Source organism: Vigna unguiculata, chromosome 1 (genome assembly GCF_037176805.1).
Source record: "Vigna unguiculata cultivar grain cowpea cultivar isolate G323 ecotype 2 chromosome 1, ASM3717680v1, whole genome shotgun sequence".
NCBI classification, from domain to species: domain Eukaryota; kingdom Viridiplantae; phylum Streptophyta; class Magnoliopsida; order Fabales; family Fabaceae; genus Vigna; species Vigna unguiculata.
Window position 1 is genome coordinate 42,588,665 of NC_140792.1, and position 18,605 is coordinate 42,607,269.

Consider the following 18,605-nt stretch of genomic DNA (forward strand, 5'->3'; position numbering starts at 1 on the left):
ATTTTAAATGTTAATGTTATGGTATCATTCAACTTGGTGTTATGATATTTTTGTTTGTAAAACATTATTCTAGCATTAATTTAAATAATTTATTATAATAAAATTCACATTTTACAACACAACTTTTACTTTAAAAAATTATAAAAACCATCTCAAATTAATTTTAATAAAAATGTACTTAAAATTAAAATATTTATTAAACGTTCTTTAATTTAAAGTTGATATTTACTCCTTATAATTGTACTGATAATAAAAAAAAGTAACAAAAAAAATATATAACTATGCAAGAATTCGAAAAACATGATAAATTCAAATCAATTTAAAATATATATACTTAAATTTAAAATTTAGTTTCCAATTATTATAAAAATATAACTTAATATTTATTTTAATAATTAGTTTAAATTTAGAAATATTATTTTAAAAAAATTTCTATCAATTATTTATTAATGAAATTACTCTTTCGATTCTAAAATTCGAAATCAAAATTAACTTTCAATCAAATAATTAAGTTGTTCTTTTATTATTCTTATCTCAAAACAAAAACAAGAAAAGGATACAAGCATTTCAGAATTCAGTTTAAGGGAACTGAATTCCGAACAAGGTGACCAAATTTAAACTTTTAAAAAAGTGTGCTATATATCAAGCTACTGAATTGACGCGATTCCTAGTTTATCCAGAAATATCAAGCTACTTAGAAGATATATCCTCACTTCTTTACTAATGCTCCTCCTAGTGAAAGCTTCTTCTTACCTTTGACTCAGCTTACTACATTGTTACTTATTGTGTTAATTCATGACAAGCCTCTTTTGAGCCTTTACAGTGTCTCTGGCGACAACTTAGGTGAGACAGTGATATTTGGAGCCAACACTACAGACTTACCAAGAGCCTAAATGTTTGGGACAACATGTTTAACCAGTCATAGTAGATTATTAAGATAAGGTACTTGCATAGAGTAGAACTCCTTTACAAATAGGATTTTGTTTTCGTAATAGCAGGGAAGGTAGAAACAACGAAAACTTGCAAACAAATATCAATCACTCCTTCCTATAATAGAGAACGAAAGATTGAAAAAAAAAACTGTTTTACTTTAAACAGCACAAAAACGATTGCAGTTATCAAACACTCTGCAGGAGTAGTAGTATTATACGCAGCAATGTACTTCAAAATCTTGATCACAATTTTTAATAATATGATCTTTAATTGTAGTACCTACATACATACTGAATTCTAACAACAGAAAGTGGATAAAGGATAAAATATATAAAGTAATTCATGGATGAAAATTCAACATCATCAATATATAACTCAAATAATTCAGCAACACAATTCATTGACTTGAACGCTACTTCAACAAAAAAAGAACAAAGCTAAGCAACTCTAAGTCGATAATATGATCCGAACACTGGTTGAGAAACCTACCAATTAATCAAAGAGACTGAAGCCCATATCCTGCATCGCAAAATAAACCAACAACAAAAAACAAATCAGATACCTCTCAAACTAACAATTTAATTGAAAACTAACGAAATCGGTATCGGAATATTTGTCCTTAATTTAAAACTAGAAAAATACAACTCATACGATAGGTTAGAAAAAGCACAAGAAAGAAAATCTTACGTCATCTGATTCCTCCTTCTCTTCCACCTTTTCCTCCTTCTTCGATTCCGCTGCTGCCGGAGCTGAAGCGCCACCTCCGGGAGCGGCGGTCACGGCAACGGCAGCGCCACCGCCAGAAGGCACTGAGGCCAACTTTTCCCTACCGGCGGCGATAAGTTCGGCGATGTCTTTGCCCTTGACTTCGGACAAGAAGTTACTGATATTGTCGTCATTCGCGTCTGCTCCAACTGAACATCGACAATTCAAAGCAAAATCAAATCGAATGAAATTGTAAAATATATCACTTAAAATAAATGTGAAGAAAATAACGAGAAGGAAAAAAATATGTACCAGATCCAAGGATGACCCTCAAGTCATCGGCGGAAGGAGCAGCATTGCCTCCCAAGACGGCAAGCAAATAGGCGGCGATGACCTTCATTTTGCGCCGGAATGCGAGTACGGAGAAACAGAATGCGCGATTTAGAGTGAAGATAAAAGGTTACGTATTACGTAATTACATAAATAGGGTTTAGGGTTCGCGAATGATGGACTAGTATTGGAATAGACCCAACAAACGTTATTATGGGCCTTTACCCCTAAACGAACGCGTCCCTTTCTTTCTGCACCTCCAAAATTTCTTCTACACCTCCAAATTTTCTTTAAATTCTCAAAAAAACTCTTTAACCATCTAAGAAAACTCACAGACACCACACCCGCAAAATTATGTCGACTTCCAAAAATTAAAATATATCACCAGAAGTCAATTTTCGGAAATCAAAATGAATCATCGAAAATCGACTTCCGGAAATCAAAAAATATTTTCAGAAATCGACTTCCGAAAGTAAAAAAAATATTCCCAGAAGTTGACTTCCGAAAGTCAAAAAACATTCTCCGAAAGTTGACTTCCGTAAGCCAAAAAACAAAATTTATTTTGAATATTTTTAATTCTTTTTAAAATTTATATATTTTAACTTTAGTTTATTATTATTTTTTTTATGTTTTAATATTTTAAAAAAATATTAATATCTATATATATAATTTTATTTTTATTTAGTATACTAAAAAACAAATATAAATATAAAAATAAGTAAAAGTAAGACAGTATTAAACTTTAAATAAAAAAACAAAAAAATAAAATTTTATTCTCCTTCATTTTAATTTTATTTAATATTTAATATATATATATATATATATATATATATATATATATATATATATATATATATATATATATATATATATATATATATATATATATATATACTTCGGGTTCATATAAATATATATTTTTTTTCATTTTTTTTAATTTAAAGTTTTATTATTTTAATTTAAATTATTTTTTATTTTTATTTTTCAATTATTTATTTAGGTTTTTTTACTTATTTTTTTTTAAAGTAATTTTTCTTTTAAATTTATATGTTTTGAAAAATAAAATAAAATAAGTTAGAAAATATAAATTTTAAAAAGATTTAAAAATATTTAAAATCACTTAATTTTTTTACCTACGACTTCCGGTAATGTTTTTTGATTTTCGGAAGTCAATTTCCGGTGATATATTTTGACTTTCAGAAGTCGACTTCCGGTGATGTATTTTGATTTCTGGAAATTGACTTCCGGTGATATATTTTGACTTCTGGAAGTCATATATTTTGACTTCCGGAAGTCGACTTCCGAAAATATTGTTGGGGGTGTGATGTGCGTGAGTTTTTTTAAATAGTCAAAGGGTATTTTAGGTATTTAAAAAAATTTGGAAGTGCAGAAGAAATACTTGGAGGTGTAGGAAGAAAGACCCGACGAATGCCCATATTAATTTTGGTCCAATTCAATAATGGGGCATTTCTTCCTGCACTCCCATTTGTTTCCTGCACCCATTAAACAATAACCAACTGCACCCCTGAGGGAAAGTCAAAACCCTAGACATCTCTCCTTTCATTTTCCCTTGCGCTGCATCTCTCCCTCTCGTTTGTGTGTTCCTCCAACTCCAATCCTCTCTTCGAATTCGTTGCACCTCTCTTCCCATAAGTAAATTCCTACATTTTCGTCATCCTCGTTGTTCCCTACGTCTTCCTGCACCTCCATCTCTTGTGTCTTCCTGCATTAGTGGTTTGTGCACCTTCACCTCCTACGTGACTCTGCACCTCCTTTGCTGCAGTAGTGGTTTTCTAATCTGAAAAAAATGTTTCAGATTTAGCGTTCTGGAACGTATTTTCATATTCAAAAAATATTTCTTGGAACACTCAATTCATAATGTGTTCTTTTAACTGTATGTTCCTGAAAGTATTTCCAAAACCAAAAATACCTTTCAGGACATTCAATTTAGAGTGTAATTTTGTTTTTTAATTTACTGTTTTGAAAAATAATTTTGATCCAAAAATACCTTTAAGAACAACCAATGAGAAAGGTCATCCTCCTCATTAGAGAATCACAAGGAGTCCTATTTATACCCTTTCTAATCCTTTTATTCTTCTTGAGCCCTCATCATTCATCACCATCTTCAAAATGAGGTCTAACAAGAATCAATATCTCATTAGGGAATTGTAGGGAGACTTATTTGTATCCTCCCAACCCTTCTATTCTTCTTGACCTTTGTCATTCATCACCATCTTCAAAGGATGTCTAACAAGAATCAAGGTCGAAAGAGATACATATTGACTCAAGTGATGAAGGTGCATGAACCACTCATATAACTTGAGGAAGAAAAGCCTTCAATGGAGGAGCTTTTCCTCGTACTCATGACACCCTACAACCAAAATAAATATTATTTATAACTTACATATTTAACAATATATATTAAATATTATTTAACAATCTAGTCAAGAAGGATTAAATGTCCAACATGTAATAATGCAAAACAAAAAAATACACCTTCATTTTCATTCACAATTTTCCCACCATCTTTAACAAAAAAAATATGTATATTTATACGTACATAATAACGTATATAATAACCGATATAGGTTTCTGGAAAACTAGTGTAATGAATTGACTCGTGAAACTTTGCACCTGTCACGTTTGTTCTCAAATTTAATGATGTTCCAACACTAGAACCAATGTCCCTCACTAAGTTATGAGAGGTTAACCTCACTATCTCTCACTCACACCATCTAGATATCATACTCTGTGTGAATAAGATACTAGTTGAGTCAGATAGTTTCATTCTCGGAATCCTCTTATAATAGAATTTAATATCTTAAACAACTTGTTGTATTTTCCCATGAAAATAACTATTGGACTCAAGAACAAATCATTACTTCAAGCAAAAATCTAACTTTTAATCTTTTAATAAAAGTTTAGACTAAAAGATGTCACCTAGTGAAAGTAAGACAAAGACTATTCTTCCCAAAATTTATTCAACAGTGCCCAACGGGCATGGTGCCCAATGGTATCCAGTAAACCAATTTTAAAACAATTCGAGATCATAACACTATCACTTGTTGTTACAAGATATCATATTCACTCAAATATATGTATGTACATTACATCCACACAACTCACTCCTATGAAACCTATGAAATACTACTGTTTAATATAAATTTTCCCAAAATATACTTCAAGCATTAGAAACTGCACAACCAATATTTGAACCATATACATTCTTTCTCATCATCACAAACTCTTTCTCAATTATACATAATAACTTATTTTCACTAAAAAGATATCATAAATTCACATATAACATTCACATATTTTCTATCACATTGACCAATCCTTTCATACTCACATTAAAACACACTTCAAAACACATAAATCTCAAATTTAGTTTCCAAATAGATACCCAACATTTGAAGAGAAAATTAATTCTAAATGATTAATTCTCCTGACCTTAAAGGAGGAGTCTACCCATGTTTTCTTTGGACATCCCACACTACTTAAGCTTATCCTACATACAACAAAATCCTACTAAGAATTAGATTGCAATTTCATTGAAAATCAGAATTGACTCCTAACAGAAAAAATTGCATTTACCTATATGTATAGATTGCTAAGAGTATGTTGTACAATTTGTTGCAAAAATCTTGTTTCCACTACTTCAATCTTCAAAAGATGAGTAAGAGTTATATTTTATGAGGAATAGACAAGAGAAGAGGAGAAAAGGAATGCATGAAGAAAAGTATGGACAAAACTTTTATAAATTTTAACTTTTTAATAAAATTTGAAAATAATCACTTATATATTTATTAGGTTCTCACATTGTGTTTTTTCTTCATACAAATAAATATAAACTTAATGTGTACTTGTTTTTTTCTTTATTACTTTTTGAACTATTTTTTGTTATATAAAACATGTTATTGACGATGATGATGTGTTATTTTTATTAATTTTAGTGAATGTACCTAAATTAAAAGACACTGAATATGTATTTAAAATATATTTATAAATGTTAATTTTATTTTGATTTATATGATAAGAAAAAGTATATATATATATATATATATATATATATATATATATATATATATATATATATATTGTTCCTTTTAATCTTGTGAAAAATTCCGTATGTAAAGATCATAAAATTCAACCGATTTAACTAGCATGTCTTAAAATTTGAATTTGTGATGTTAAATTTCATTATAAAAAATCATTAAATAATAATTAATTTTAAGAGAAAAAAGATATTAGTCATTATAGTTATCAATTTATATATCAATTTATAAACTAAAAAAATTATAATTGGTTTGTGAATTAAAGTTTTCATTTATATCTAATATTAGCTATCAAGATCATAGTTACCAAATAATTAGTGTTTAAGGTCTCTAATTTAAATTTAGAAACCAATTTAAATATTGAGTTAGCCGAGTTATAGTCCAGGTTAAAGATTGAATTGAGTTGGCTCTTCTCAAAGGTCAAACTAAGTCGGGTCAGGTTAAGTCAAGTTAATCCAAACCATGTCAGTATAAGTGAGTCAAGATGAACCTAAAACTAGCCGGGTGGGCCCATACCAACGTCTAGTTGAATCGATCCAGACCGATGTTGAGGTGAGTTGGCCTAGATCGAGAGGTTGAGGTGAGTCAATCAAACTAAGGTCGATGTGAGTTGGCTAAATCAAAATTAAGACAAGTTTGTCGAGATGAGTTCGACATTAGTAGGCTCAGGCCTAGATTGAGCCAAGTTGGCATGAACTCATATTAATCCTAGTTAACCTAAGTCAAAGGTTGAACTCAATCGATCATGCTCATGTTACGTCGATCTATCCGAGTCCATATCGAGTGGAGTCAATTTAGACTCAATTCGAGACGAGTTGTCCCAAACTTAGGTAGAAAAAAATCATTCCAAATTAGGTCAAGATGAGTATGTTCATTTCTAGTTCGAAGCAAGTCATTCCAAATAAGTCTTCCAAATTATAGATTTTATGGATTCTTTTTAAAGGAAAAAATTGAAGAGATATCAAAGCTTAATCATAATCTAGAATTCCATCATATTATGCAACAATCAAATATTTTATATTTTTTAACAAATAAATTTCTTAACACCACCTATATTTATTTAAGAAAAATAAAACCCATATCATAATTGTGGTGTTTGATTTTGAATGGCCATCAAATGAAGTGTCCCTTGTCCAGCTTTGATTGAAAGCGTAGGCAAGACCATGTCTAGTAAGCAGTGAGAAGTGAGTGGTCACCCCTACAATCATTGACACAGTTACTCTCCTTAAAACACTCTCACAAACACTTGTTTCAGTTGCTTCTTCCTTCCCATCCCATGGAGATTCAAACTCACTCTCTCTCCCCCACTTTTCAATTCCACCTTCTCTCCCAATCCACCGACACCTACTTCCCTCCAAACCACTCATCTCTCCGACATGCCACTGCCGCACTCAAGCTGCAAAAGGTCTACCGGAGTTACCGTACCCGCCGCAGGTTGGCCGACTCGGCCGTTGTTGCGGAAGAGCTATGGTCTGAATCCATGCACGCACTCTAATTTATATACTTCTACCACAAAATATTATTATCTTGCTCATGTCTTGTTCATATTGAATTTTCCAACCGTAAAAAACATCCTAACATATATGACAACAAAATTTGATTAGGTGTCACATAATGGATGAATATCATATGTGATGAGGGTCCGAGATTAACTTATAATTTATGTGTATAATTTTTGAAGGTGGCAAGCCATAGAATATGTTAGGTTGAACCACAGCACCATTTCCTTCTTTAATTTGCCTGAAACTGCTGCGTCGCGCTGGAGCCGAGTTAAGTTGAACGCTGGCAAGGTATCTCATTGCTTCTGTCTTAACACCGTTTTCTCTATGTTATTAATGATTCTGGTACACAGTAGCTAGAGTCCAATTAATAGTGTATAGGCTTCAATTATTTGCGCAGGTGGGTAAAGGTTTGTCCAGGGACTCCAAAGCACAAAAGTTGGCTTTTCAACATTGGATCGAAGCTGTGAGTGTATTCTTGTTACTATATATTTCTTGACCAATGAGTTTTTTTTTTTTTCTCTGTTGAAATATTGTTGATGTTTTTCTGTGCTTGAAGAATCATAGTTATGTATTTGAATTTTGATTGTGTAAGTAGATTGATCCACGACATCGCTATGGGCACAACTTGCAATACTACCATAAAGAATGGTGTAAATCTGACGCTGGTCAACCATTTTTTTATTGGTAAGATGTTTTGCTTGAGTGAAAGAAAGGTTGCTATTCTTATTTACCTCTGGTTAAAATTAACCTGGGATAGGTGAAAATTGTGTAAGCACAATTTTTTATTGACCGTGTGTTTTATGTGCACAAATATTTTCACCTGCATGTGCCCGTTTCAGTAAAAAGTTGAATCCTTTAGCCGATATCTTGGTAGTTACAAGCTTTATTCCGACAAACAACATCATATGTAACTCATAAGTATGTTGTTATTTTGGTGTTTCCATTGTGGGAACATGGGAATCTTCTTGTGATCAGACAGCCCCCTCAAGTTTCTCCGTACTATCACTGATTAATTATGCTTTTATATTCAAATAAGACAGTGCTTCATTTGCAAATTACTAGTATTGTGGAATTGGAAATTGCAATACATTTTATATCTAATTTATGGTTAGAATAAGGCTTTGTAGTTTTGTTCCTTGTCCCTTATCTTAACACACGGCTTTATCATAGTGGCGTTAAGATACAGAGCAATATGAAAAAGGGGAGAAACCAGAGGACATTGCTTGGTTTGAGTCACTTAAATATTTATTTCTTCTCCTGCAGGTTGGATTTGGGAAACGGGAAGAATCTTGATCTTGAACAATGCTCCCGATCAAAGCTTCAAAAAGACTGCATTAAATATCTGGGACCTGTATGTGCTTATTCTTGCTTTGGATGCGTGTGGTTGGCATTCTTGCTTTTTCACACGTTCCTCTAATTTTATATTCATTTGTCTCTCGTTCTCATTTTCCAAATTTAGCAAGAGAGAGAACAGTATGAATACATTGTGCGTGAGGGTAAAATTATCAACAAGCACTATGGAGACGCACTCCATACAAATGAAAACTGTGATGATGCAAAGTGGATATTTGTAATGAGTACCTCTAAGAAACTTTATGCAGGCAAGGTAACAGTTCAAGTTCAGTTGCATATTTTCTTCAAGTACAACCTTCCATGTCCTTGACTGTGCCACTAATACATTGCATTAACCTTATAGAAAAAGAAGGGACTATTTCACCATTCTAGTTTTTTGGCTGGAGGAGCCACGTTAGCTGCTGGAAGGCTTGAGGCCGAGCATGGAATTCTTAAGGTGAATCAGATTCGTAGGTTGTATGATTCAATTATTGTGATAGCTTCTGATATTTGCCTGCTAAATTTTTTGACTTTGACTTTTCAGTCCATCTCTGCTTATAGTGGACACTACCGACCAACAGATGACACTCTAGACGGTTTCTTATCATATCTAAAGGAAAATGGCGTCAAGCTTGAGCAAGTTGAGGTATCTGCATCAGGATATTTTAAGTTAGACTAAAAACTGTAGTACACTATAGTTACAGATTTTGTCTAAATGTTGTTTGTAGCAGAAAATCTTCAAGCCAAAAGATGGTTATTTAACTTGATCATATTTTGTTTCTGATTTGGGTTATATCATAATTTTTTTGTTATATAGTAGATAGTGTTTATGGTCATGTGTAAACAAGGCCTAAACATGTAATAACTAAAGTGAAAACTAGGTGCGATCACTTAATTATGATTCATGTTTTCAGTTGCGAAAGCCAAATGAAGATTCTGATATATACGAGGACAACAATAACATTAGTGAAGGAGCAGAAACAGTAGAAAGCATTGGAAAACTGCATCTGGCTGAAATCTCTGAGGGAGCCACCAATGCTCCATCTTTAGTTAAGGGAAATCCTCAATCTGAAACTGTTACTTATGCAAGGACTTTATCGGGTGGTCTTCAGAGTCCGAAAACTGTGGTGCCCAAGACTGCAATATTGCAAAGAATCAATTCGAAGAAGGGTTCGAAGTCCTACCAATTAGGACACAGACTTTCTCTTAAGTGGTCAACAGGAGCTGGACCTAGAATTGGGTGTATTGCTGACTACCCTACAGAACTTAGAACACAGGCCTTGGAAATGCTTCACCTTTCTCCAAAACTTCCCCCTACTCCTTCATACAGGCAATTGGGTGGGCTTGATTTGTCTTCAACCTCCTAGTAGCTCTTGCTGTAACATTGATGGGACTTGTGTCTGTATAATGTAAGGTCAGGATCTTTAAAGTGAAGGTCCATGTTGCTTTAGGTTTTAAAGTGAAGGCTAAAGGTGCTTTCGTTATTTAAGAACGAAAATACCGTTCTTCACGTTATGCAAACTTTCTCAAGGACTTGAGCGTGATCTTATCTTAATAATAAGGTCCAATCGTTGTTATGATCTCTCACCTCATGCTTTTCTTTTTCCCACTAAACCTGAAGATGTTTGATATGACTACCATTTATGGAAGCTTTTATGCTGGATGACCTGGTTTGGATTAACAAAACAAGTTTATAACATTAGACTAATCAGATGAAAGCTTGTCAAAAGTAACTTTTTAAAACTTTTGGATGAGGTATGGTTCCATAAAAAAAGAATGTTATACGAGTATTGATTGAACTCTTAAACTAAACGTGTTCTAATTAGAGGCCATTGTCCATGGTTGGTGGCTTCATCCTCGTGTATCTTGTTAATAACATGACAATAAAGACAAAAAAATAAAAATAAAAAATAAACGACACAAAAATTTAATGTGATTCAATAATATGTATAACTACATTCACCATTAGACTATGAGACTCTGTTCTTTTGAGATGAAGGATCAGAAGGAAAGGAAGAGGAAGAGATGGAAAGGATTAGAGGATGAAGTTGATGTTGTTCTTTTTAAGGGATTTTAGAATAGATTAGAAAGTGAAATTCGTGAAAATTTGTGATTGAATTGAGTAATATGACATATTAAAAAAATATTTAATAGATAAAAAAATGAGATTACCAAAATATCCCTAATGATTAAAATAAATAATATTTTCACATGGCGCGTAGAAAAAAACATATCAAAATTGAAAGACTAGAATAAATAAAAATCATTTTTTTACTATTTCATTAAATGATTAACAAATAATTGAAAACAAAATTTTATTGAAAAAATTATTAACAAAATAATTTAAGATTAAAAGATAAATTTATAGACAAATTACAAAATTAAACATATAAATAGATTTTGATATATTAAACACGATTAAAAGAAATTGTAAAATTAATTTAAACACGTGTAAAAAAATTGATGAAGATAAAATGGTAATTTTGTATCCATCACTTTCTAATCTCTCCAAAAGTAGAGGGATGGAATCTTTTAGCCATCCCTCTATTCCATCTCTGTTATTCCCTTGCATTATCTCAAAAAGAGCAAGGTGATCACCCTCCATGCCTTCCTCTTAAATTCTCTTGAATAGTATATCTCCTCAAAAGAACAGGACTTGAGTATTTTACTTTTGTATGCATATCAAGTTTTACATAGGATTACTTACATAACAAAATAGAGAATCACATATCACAGTATTAAACTATTGAATAAATTAAATTCCACAATATTAACATTATATACTTAATGAAGAATATACTCTGAATATTATGTATAAATTATCAGCAATGAGTAAGAAAAAACTTGACAACTACATTTCCGTAATATATACATTTTATCCTTATCTATTAAAATATTAAATATATTTTTAATCTCTAAATTTTAATATAAAATTAAAATATTATTCAAAATTTTAATATATTTTAATTTTTAAACTTAAAAAATAAATAAATATAATCATTTTAATCTTAGTATATTAACTATTTTTTTACGTGTTAAACGTATATTTCATGTTAACAATTAAATTATTTATATAATTTGACACAATTTCATTTTGTTAAAAAATGTATTTGATATGTTAAATGTTTTTAATATATTTAGATTTAAATAATTATATTCATTATTTTTTTAATTTAAAGATAAAAGTATATAAATTTTAATTTTTCATCAAAATCTAAAACATAAAAACATATTTAACTAAAAACAAATTACTTCATTTCATATCATTTTACGTTTTTGTTGACCTAGACTTCTCGAGCTGCACTGCACGGTCACTTTAAAAAAGAATTCAGAATAGAACAAATGGCTAGAAAGGATGCAGATGCAATAATGATAACTCTACAAAACGACATAACCATAAAGAGAGGAGGAAATAAAGAAAACTTAAAAGTAGAACACGAAAGAAATGCAGAGATATTATTATATTATTTAGTGACTTGGAATCCGTGCAGTATCAATAATGTCCAAGAGACAACATGTTTCTTGTGACCACTTTTGCGTCATCAGCACAAACAATAAGTAGATGATCTGTAAATGGATTTTGTTAGAAGACAAAAGTCAATGAAGGTTTGAAGATCAATGATGGGAAAAGTGAGAGAGAATCATCAAAGTACTGGTTATCATGATCACTTCGTCAGGAAATGCTTAATTAATGTAACATACTTTTTATGATCCAAAATGTTTAGACTTAATAGGGAAAATGTGTTTTTGATTTGTACAGAGGTCAAATCTAATTATATTAATTTATTTCATTTTTAATACAATAGGAGAAAAAATTACAGTTTTACATATTTATACACCTTCTCTTATTGTCCTCCCATGGAAAAAACCTTCTAGTTGTTCAATCAAGATTTTTAAATATACATTCAAGAGCATGAATCACTCATTTTATACAACAAGAGCCAACAACAACCTTATGATATCTAACTTAGCCACTTCCATGATTATTCTTCGTGCTAAGAGGTGCATAGTGCTATTAATTGGTGTTAAATAGAAATCTTCACAAAATTTATTACATTTTTTCACAATTGAATTCAATGCCAAATTGAGTCACTTTCAACTTTCACTTGCTTTTATTTTCCATCAAAACTTTGAAAATCCAAGAAGTGTCGGTCACTACAAATTTAAATTTCATAAAATAAATAAATAAAAATTATGTTAGTATTAAGGAATATAATATAATACTTACCATCATTCAAATATAGTGTATATGTGGATCTTCTAACTTCAATATGTATTAATTGCAGAACCTGTGTAACTCTTTAAATCTTATTTGAGGAAAATATAAATCTTGTTTACAATTAGAGATGGCAAATAAATCCGTGCCCGTGGGTATCACCCGAACCCGTCCCCGTTTTGACGGGGAATCCCCGCTTTGACTGGGTATGGGTATGGGTATGGGTAATACCCGAAATTTTCAACTGGGGATGGGGATGGGGATGGGGATATATATATATATATACCCGCCCAAATACCCGTCCCCGCTTAAATTACTAAACTATTTATAATTTATTAAATAATCTAAAAAATATATATAAATAAATAATATATTTACACATAAAATATAATATAATATAATATAATATAATATAATATAATATAATATATATACATATAAATAAAATATACTTTTATATATATATATATATATATATATATATATTTTTACACATATACATATAATATAATGTAATATAATATAATATAATATAATATAATATACATATAATATATATACATAATAATATAATATAATATATATAATATATACGTATAAAACAAATTAATCATTTAACTAGTGAGATCTTTTATAAACAAATTTATAACATGACAAATTTATAAAAATTTAAAAGAAATATATATATATATATATATATATATATATATATATATATATAAAAACATAAAATATCTACGCATATACATATAATATATATACATAATAATATAATATATATTATTATATTTATATTATTATATAATATAATATAATATATACTTAAAATAAATATATATCTATAAATATATATATATATATATATATATATATATATATAAACATAAGATATCCACACATATAATATATATACATAGTAATAATAATATAATATATATAAATAATTATATATATATATATATATATATATATATATATATAAACATAAGATATCCACACATATAATATATATATACATAGTAATATAATTATAATATAATATAATATAATATATATATATATATATATATATATATATATATATAACATATTTCTCATTCTCTTTGTTTTTTGTTATACACTTTGTTTACTCTCTCAATTGTCTGGTTTGTTTTTCAAGATTTAATTTTGAAGGTAATTTTTCTTCTTCTTATTACATAATTTTTACTCTCTGTACATGGTTATGTTCAAATAGGTGTTCCTCAATTTCATTCTATGAAATAATTTTTAGGTTACACATTTGATTATCTTTATTTATTTATTTATTTTCATGAAAATGTTTGACTCTTATTTTGTAGCTCTTCTTTTTGTTACTTTGGTTATACACTTTTTTACTCTCTTTTAATTGTTTGGCTTGTTCTTTAAAGTTTAAGCAGATCTTCAAGGTACTTTTCCTTTTATCATAATCTTAATTATACATTTTTTTTCCGTTATGTTATGTTCAAATGGATATTCTCAAATTTGGGTCACACATTTAATTATCTTTACTCCTTTATGATAATTTTATTTATTATTTATTTTTTGTTTCATGATAATGTTTAATTATTTACTATAGAGGCTTTGATGTGTACAAGAAGTTGGATATGGAACTCAAACCATCTAGGTAAGTTACTCAAATTTATTAATATTTTTTGTTAGTATTTTTTGTGAATTCTCATCTAATATTCTACATTTGGTGTTTGTAGGCGTTAAAAAATTAAAAGGAAAAGATGTTCTCATGAGTAAAAATGAATCTGATGAAGAAGGTACATTATATTCTAGTAATTAAAATGTTCAATTTCAATTATTATATCATATCTAATTTTTCATTTTTTTTCTATATGTAGGTGGATCGAATGCAAATGAAACCACTGATCATTTGTAAAATTAATAAATATTTTGGTTATTATAAAATTTTAGTAATGTGTAATTTTTTAGCTTTTATATAATTATTTGAATTTTATTTAGTTGTTATTTGATACTTTAATTTGAGATTTATACTATTATAATATTTTTCTTAATATTTGGCATCATGAAAATCAAAAAGAGTATGTTATTTTAATATTGAATATTTTGATAGTATCATGATTCCGTTGGTGTGATTTTTAAATTTTTTTTATAAAAAATATTTAATTGATATATGGAACAATAAAAAAATGGGTATGGGTATGGGTATAAGAAAATACCCGTTACCCGGTGGGGATGGGGATGGGTCAAAAGTTGTATACCCGTTGGGTTTGGGGATGGGGATGGGGATGAATTTTTATTATGGAGATGGGGATGGGATCATGATACCCGTACCCACCCCGCCCCGTTGCCATCCCTATTTACAATAATGTTATCATTTATAAACATTAGATCATGACAATTAAAATGGCCTAATCTCTCGTGCTAAAGCATTATATTGTTAACCTCTTTGTGTATTGCAACATGTCACTAGTGCAGAATTTCTATTTTACCTCGCCTTATATGTCTCAGTTGGCCAGAAACTGAAGCATATAATGGCGCGGTGACATTTTTGCAATTAGAGTCAAGTTTTAGGCCTCGGTTCTCCAAATACCCGAAGCCAAAGAGCGGTATAGGTCCCGGTTCGCCCAAAACTGGTGCCAAAGAGGGGTATAGGCCTCGGTCCAGTAGGCCCGAAGCCAAAAAGTGGCTGGAAGTCAGGGGTATAGACCTCGGTCCAAGGAGACCCGGTGCCAAAAGGGGGTCAATGGCTTTAGTTCCTCTAACAACCGAAGCCATAGGGTTTATTTAGAGTTCAAAATTCGCGAACCCTTCTTCCTCCCCGCGCGCCTCTGCAATTCCACTCTCTCTCTCTCTCTCTCTCTCTTTCTCTCTCTCCGCGAAGCCCTTCCTTCACTTTCCCTTTCTTCCTCCTTCACCGTCCGCATCCCGTGGCGAGCTTCCGACGAAACCTGCAACGACGACGATAGCACCGACTCTAGTCGTTCACCATTATCGTGCGCCACTGTGACCGCTGTGCAATTTTGCGCCGCCAAACTCTCTCTGCACCAAGCTCAAAGACAAGAGTCTCTGCACGTTTCGCATCCTTTCTCTCGTTCACGGCGTACCAAAGAGGGTTGACTGCACCTGAGCCCTAAACAGCCATTGGCCGCTGGTGCCTTCGAGGTTCAACCCCGTTTCTCCTCTCTCTGTTTTATCCATTCTTGGACCCATTGCTTGAATGTTGTTTGGGTTTTAATTAATATTATCATGGGTTCCTTTAACGGAGTTACCAATAGGGTTTTGAGGCTTGCGCCGTCGTCGACGGTGGGCGGAGCGGGGCTTGCAGCGAGGTACGCGGAGGTGGTTTTGCTTGCGGAGCAGTGCCTGCACGCGCCAACGGCAATGAGACAGGGCGCGCAGGTGGCGTTTTACGGGATGTTGTCGGAGAGGGGGAGTATGCATATCAAGTTGTGGTGAAAATTGGTGGCCTGCGAAAATTTGAATTAAAAAAAAAAATATTTATCACCTATGGCCTCGGTCCTAACTGACCCGAGGCAGAAAGCTGTGTATATGGCACCGGTTTTAAAACAACCGAGGCATAAAACTGGGTCTATGGCTTCGGGTGATAACCGAGGCCAAAAGGTGTACCTTTAGGCCTCGCCCCAATATACCTCGATTCCAGACCGAGGCAAAATGTGGAAAATAACCGGGGCAGAAAGCTCTTACTGCACTGGTGTGTTCTTGGTATGTGAAGTCCTAGGCAAAGCTTTTGCCTTTCATTTGAACTTTAAAATATTTTTCCCTTTTGAATCTTTAATAATTAAGTTTTATTTTAAAAGATATCCTTATATTCCATTGCTAACTAACGAGAAACTCTTTAAATATTTTTTATTTATTTCAATAGCATATTGTTGACTTTATGCAAGTGGACTAGGTGTAATACTAAGAACCACACTAACTTTATATCACTAAGCATAAATTACACAATAAATCATGAAGTGGGATCAAATAAAAAATAATAATCTTAGAGAAGTTAAAACTAAATGCTACAATGAGAAGAAATAGATGATATGGATATTCTTGGGATTAAACTTCACTACCACACTCTATTGTTTCATTAAGTTAAAAAAATAAAGAGTTTTCCTTTTCTTCATTTGTCATCAATCCTTATCATAAAAAGTTATACTCCAATATTTTAGAGCAAACCCTAACTATATCCCTTTGAATTATAATTACTTGTCAACTAAATCAAACAAACTTTCGTTAAGGTCAAAGATTTAAAGATGATCAATAAGTTATTTTCCGTGTCTATACAAATGATTTATTGATTATCTTATCCTAGGTAATAAGGTTTTTCAACCTCTTACAACTTCAACTATTTTATGATTTATCAAGTCACAATAAACAATAATCATGAAAGTAAACATCGATGGAAATGAGTAATATAACATTATATATAAGTATAATCAAAATATACAAGAGAGTTTAGTTATTACATCTAGCCTCAACAAAAGAAGATTTAGCTACTTAAGACGATGAGTTTATAGACCTTAATTCCTTATATGATGCTCAACTTGTTCATTTTTACTCAATGTGAGACTTAGGCTCACACTTTGATTCTCAACAATATAAAAGATATACCAAGATTTAAAAAAGAAAATATAGATTTAGCAATTTTTTTATGATAATCAAATAGTGTGATTTCAATCTTTATTGGCTATAAAATATAAGTTTGACTCTTTAATCCCCAAAAATAAGAAAAATCATTTGGATATGTTTTCATTATTTTAACAATATTTAAAAGTGTGATTTACACCGTGCAATGCACGGGGACGAGATTTAAAAAATTTAAAATTAAAAAAATATAATTAAATTTAATATGAAATTTTATTTTATAAAATTAAATAATAATTTTTTAATTAATTTTATGATAATAACGTATTTTATTTATTTATATATATTTTTAACAAAACATATTGTATATAATTATTTTAAATAATATATTAAAATTGAATTAATTAAAATTGAGAAATTTAATTTAATTTAAAATAAAATATTTAGTAGACAATCTATAAAAATATAATAATTTATTTTACCTGAATTGGGTTTTAAAATTGAATACTCTATTCTGGTCAATGAAAACATATCTTCATGGACCATTTACAAATATATTTTACCTGTGTTTACACAATTTTTACTATAAATCTTTATAGATTTTTTTTTTTTATGAATGAAGGATCCATTTAGTATATAAAAATATATAATTGAATAATATTGTAATTAGTAGTTTTTTTTGTTAAGATTTAGTGACAATATTTTCTGATTATCTGTGATATTATCTATAGTAATATATAAAAAGGATTTTCTCCATATTTTATAATCAATTCTACCATTTATAATATAATTATTTATTAAATTTTTGAAAATTAAAGGATATTTTTACTTATTTTCTATAAAATTGTTTATTTTTTTTATTCATTAATAATTAATTTTTCTATTCATTTCACTTTATTTTTAATAAATATAAATTTATTTTATATATTAACTTAATAACATTACGTT

General features: G+C 30.2%; 2 protein-coding genes across 2 annotated transcripts; one reads left to right on the plus strand and one right to left on the minus strand.

Annotated features, from left to right (window-relative positions):
- Positions 1 to 1,159: 1,159 nt before the first annotated feature.
- On the minus strand, positions 1,160 to 2,131 carry LOC114178262 (large ribosomal subunit protein P2B-like). The gene is made up of 3 exons (XM_028064074.1): positions 1,951 to 2,131; positions 1,621 to 1,847; positions 1,160 to 1,452 (listed from the first exon to the last, which is right to left on the minus strand). Exons 1-3 carry the CDS (start codon positions 2,036 to 2,038, stop codon positions 1,426 to 1,428), a joined length of 342 nt encoding a protein of 113 aa, XP_027919875.1. The 5' UTR covers positions 2,039 to 2,131; the 3' UTR covers positions 1,160 to 1,425.
- Positions 2,132 to 7,209: 5,078 nt separating this feature from the next.
- LOC114174054 (IQ domain-containing protein IQM3-like) lies at positions 7,210 to 10,447 on the plus strand. The gene is made up of 9 exons (XM_028058799.2): positions 7,210 to 7,496; positions 7,708 to 7,816; positions 7,926 to 7,991; positions 8,124 to 8,212; positions 8,792 to 8,879; positions 8,988 to 9,134; positions 9,225 to 9,317; positions 9,405 to 9,506; positions 9,775 to 10,447. The coding sequence occupies exons 1-9, from the start codon at positions 7,303 to 7,305 to the stop codon at positions 10,225 to 10,227; spliced, it is 1,341 nt and encodes a 446-aa protein (XP_027914600.1). The 5' UTR covers positions 7,210 to 7,302; the 3' UTR covers positions 10,228 to 10,447.
- The last annotated feature ends 8,158 nt before the right edge of the window (positions 10,448 to 18,605 follow it).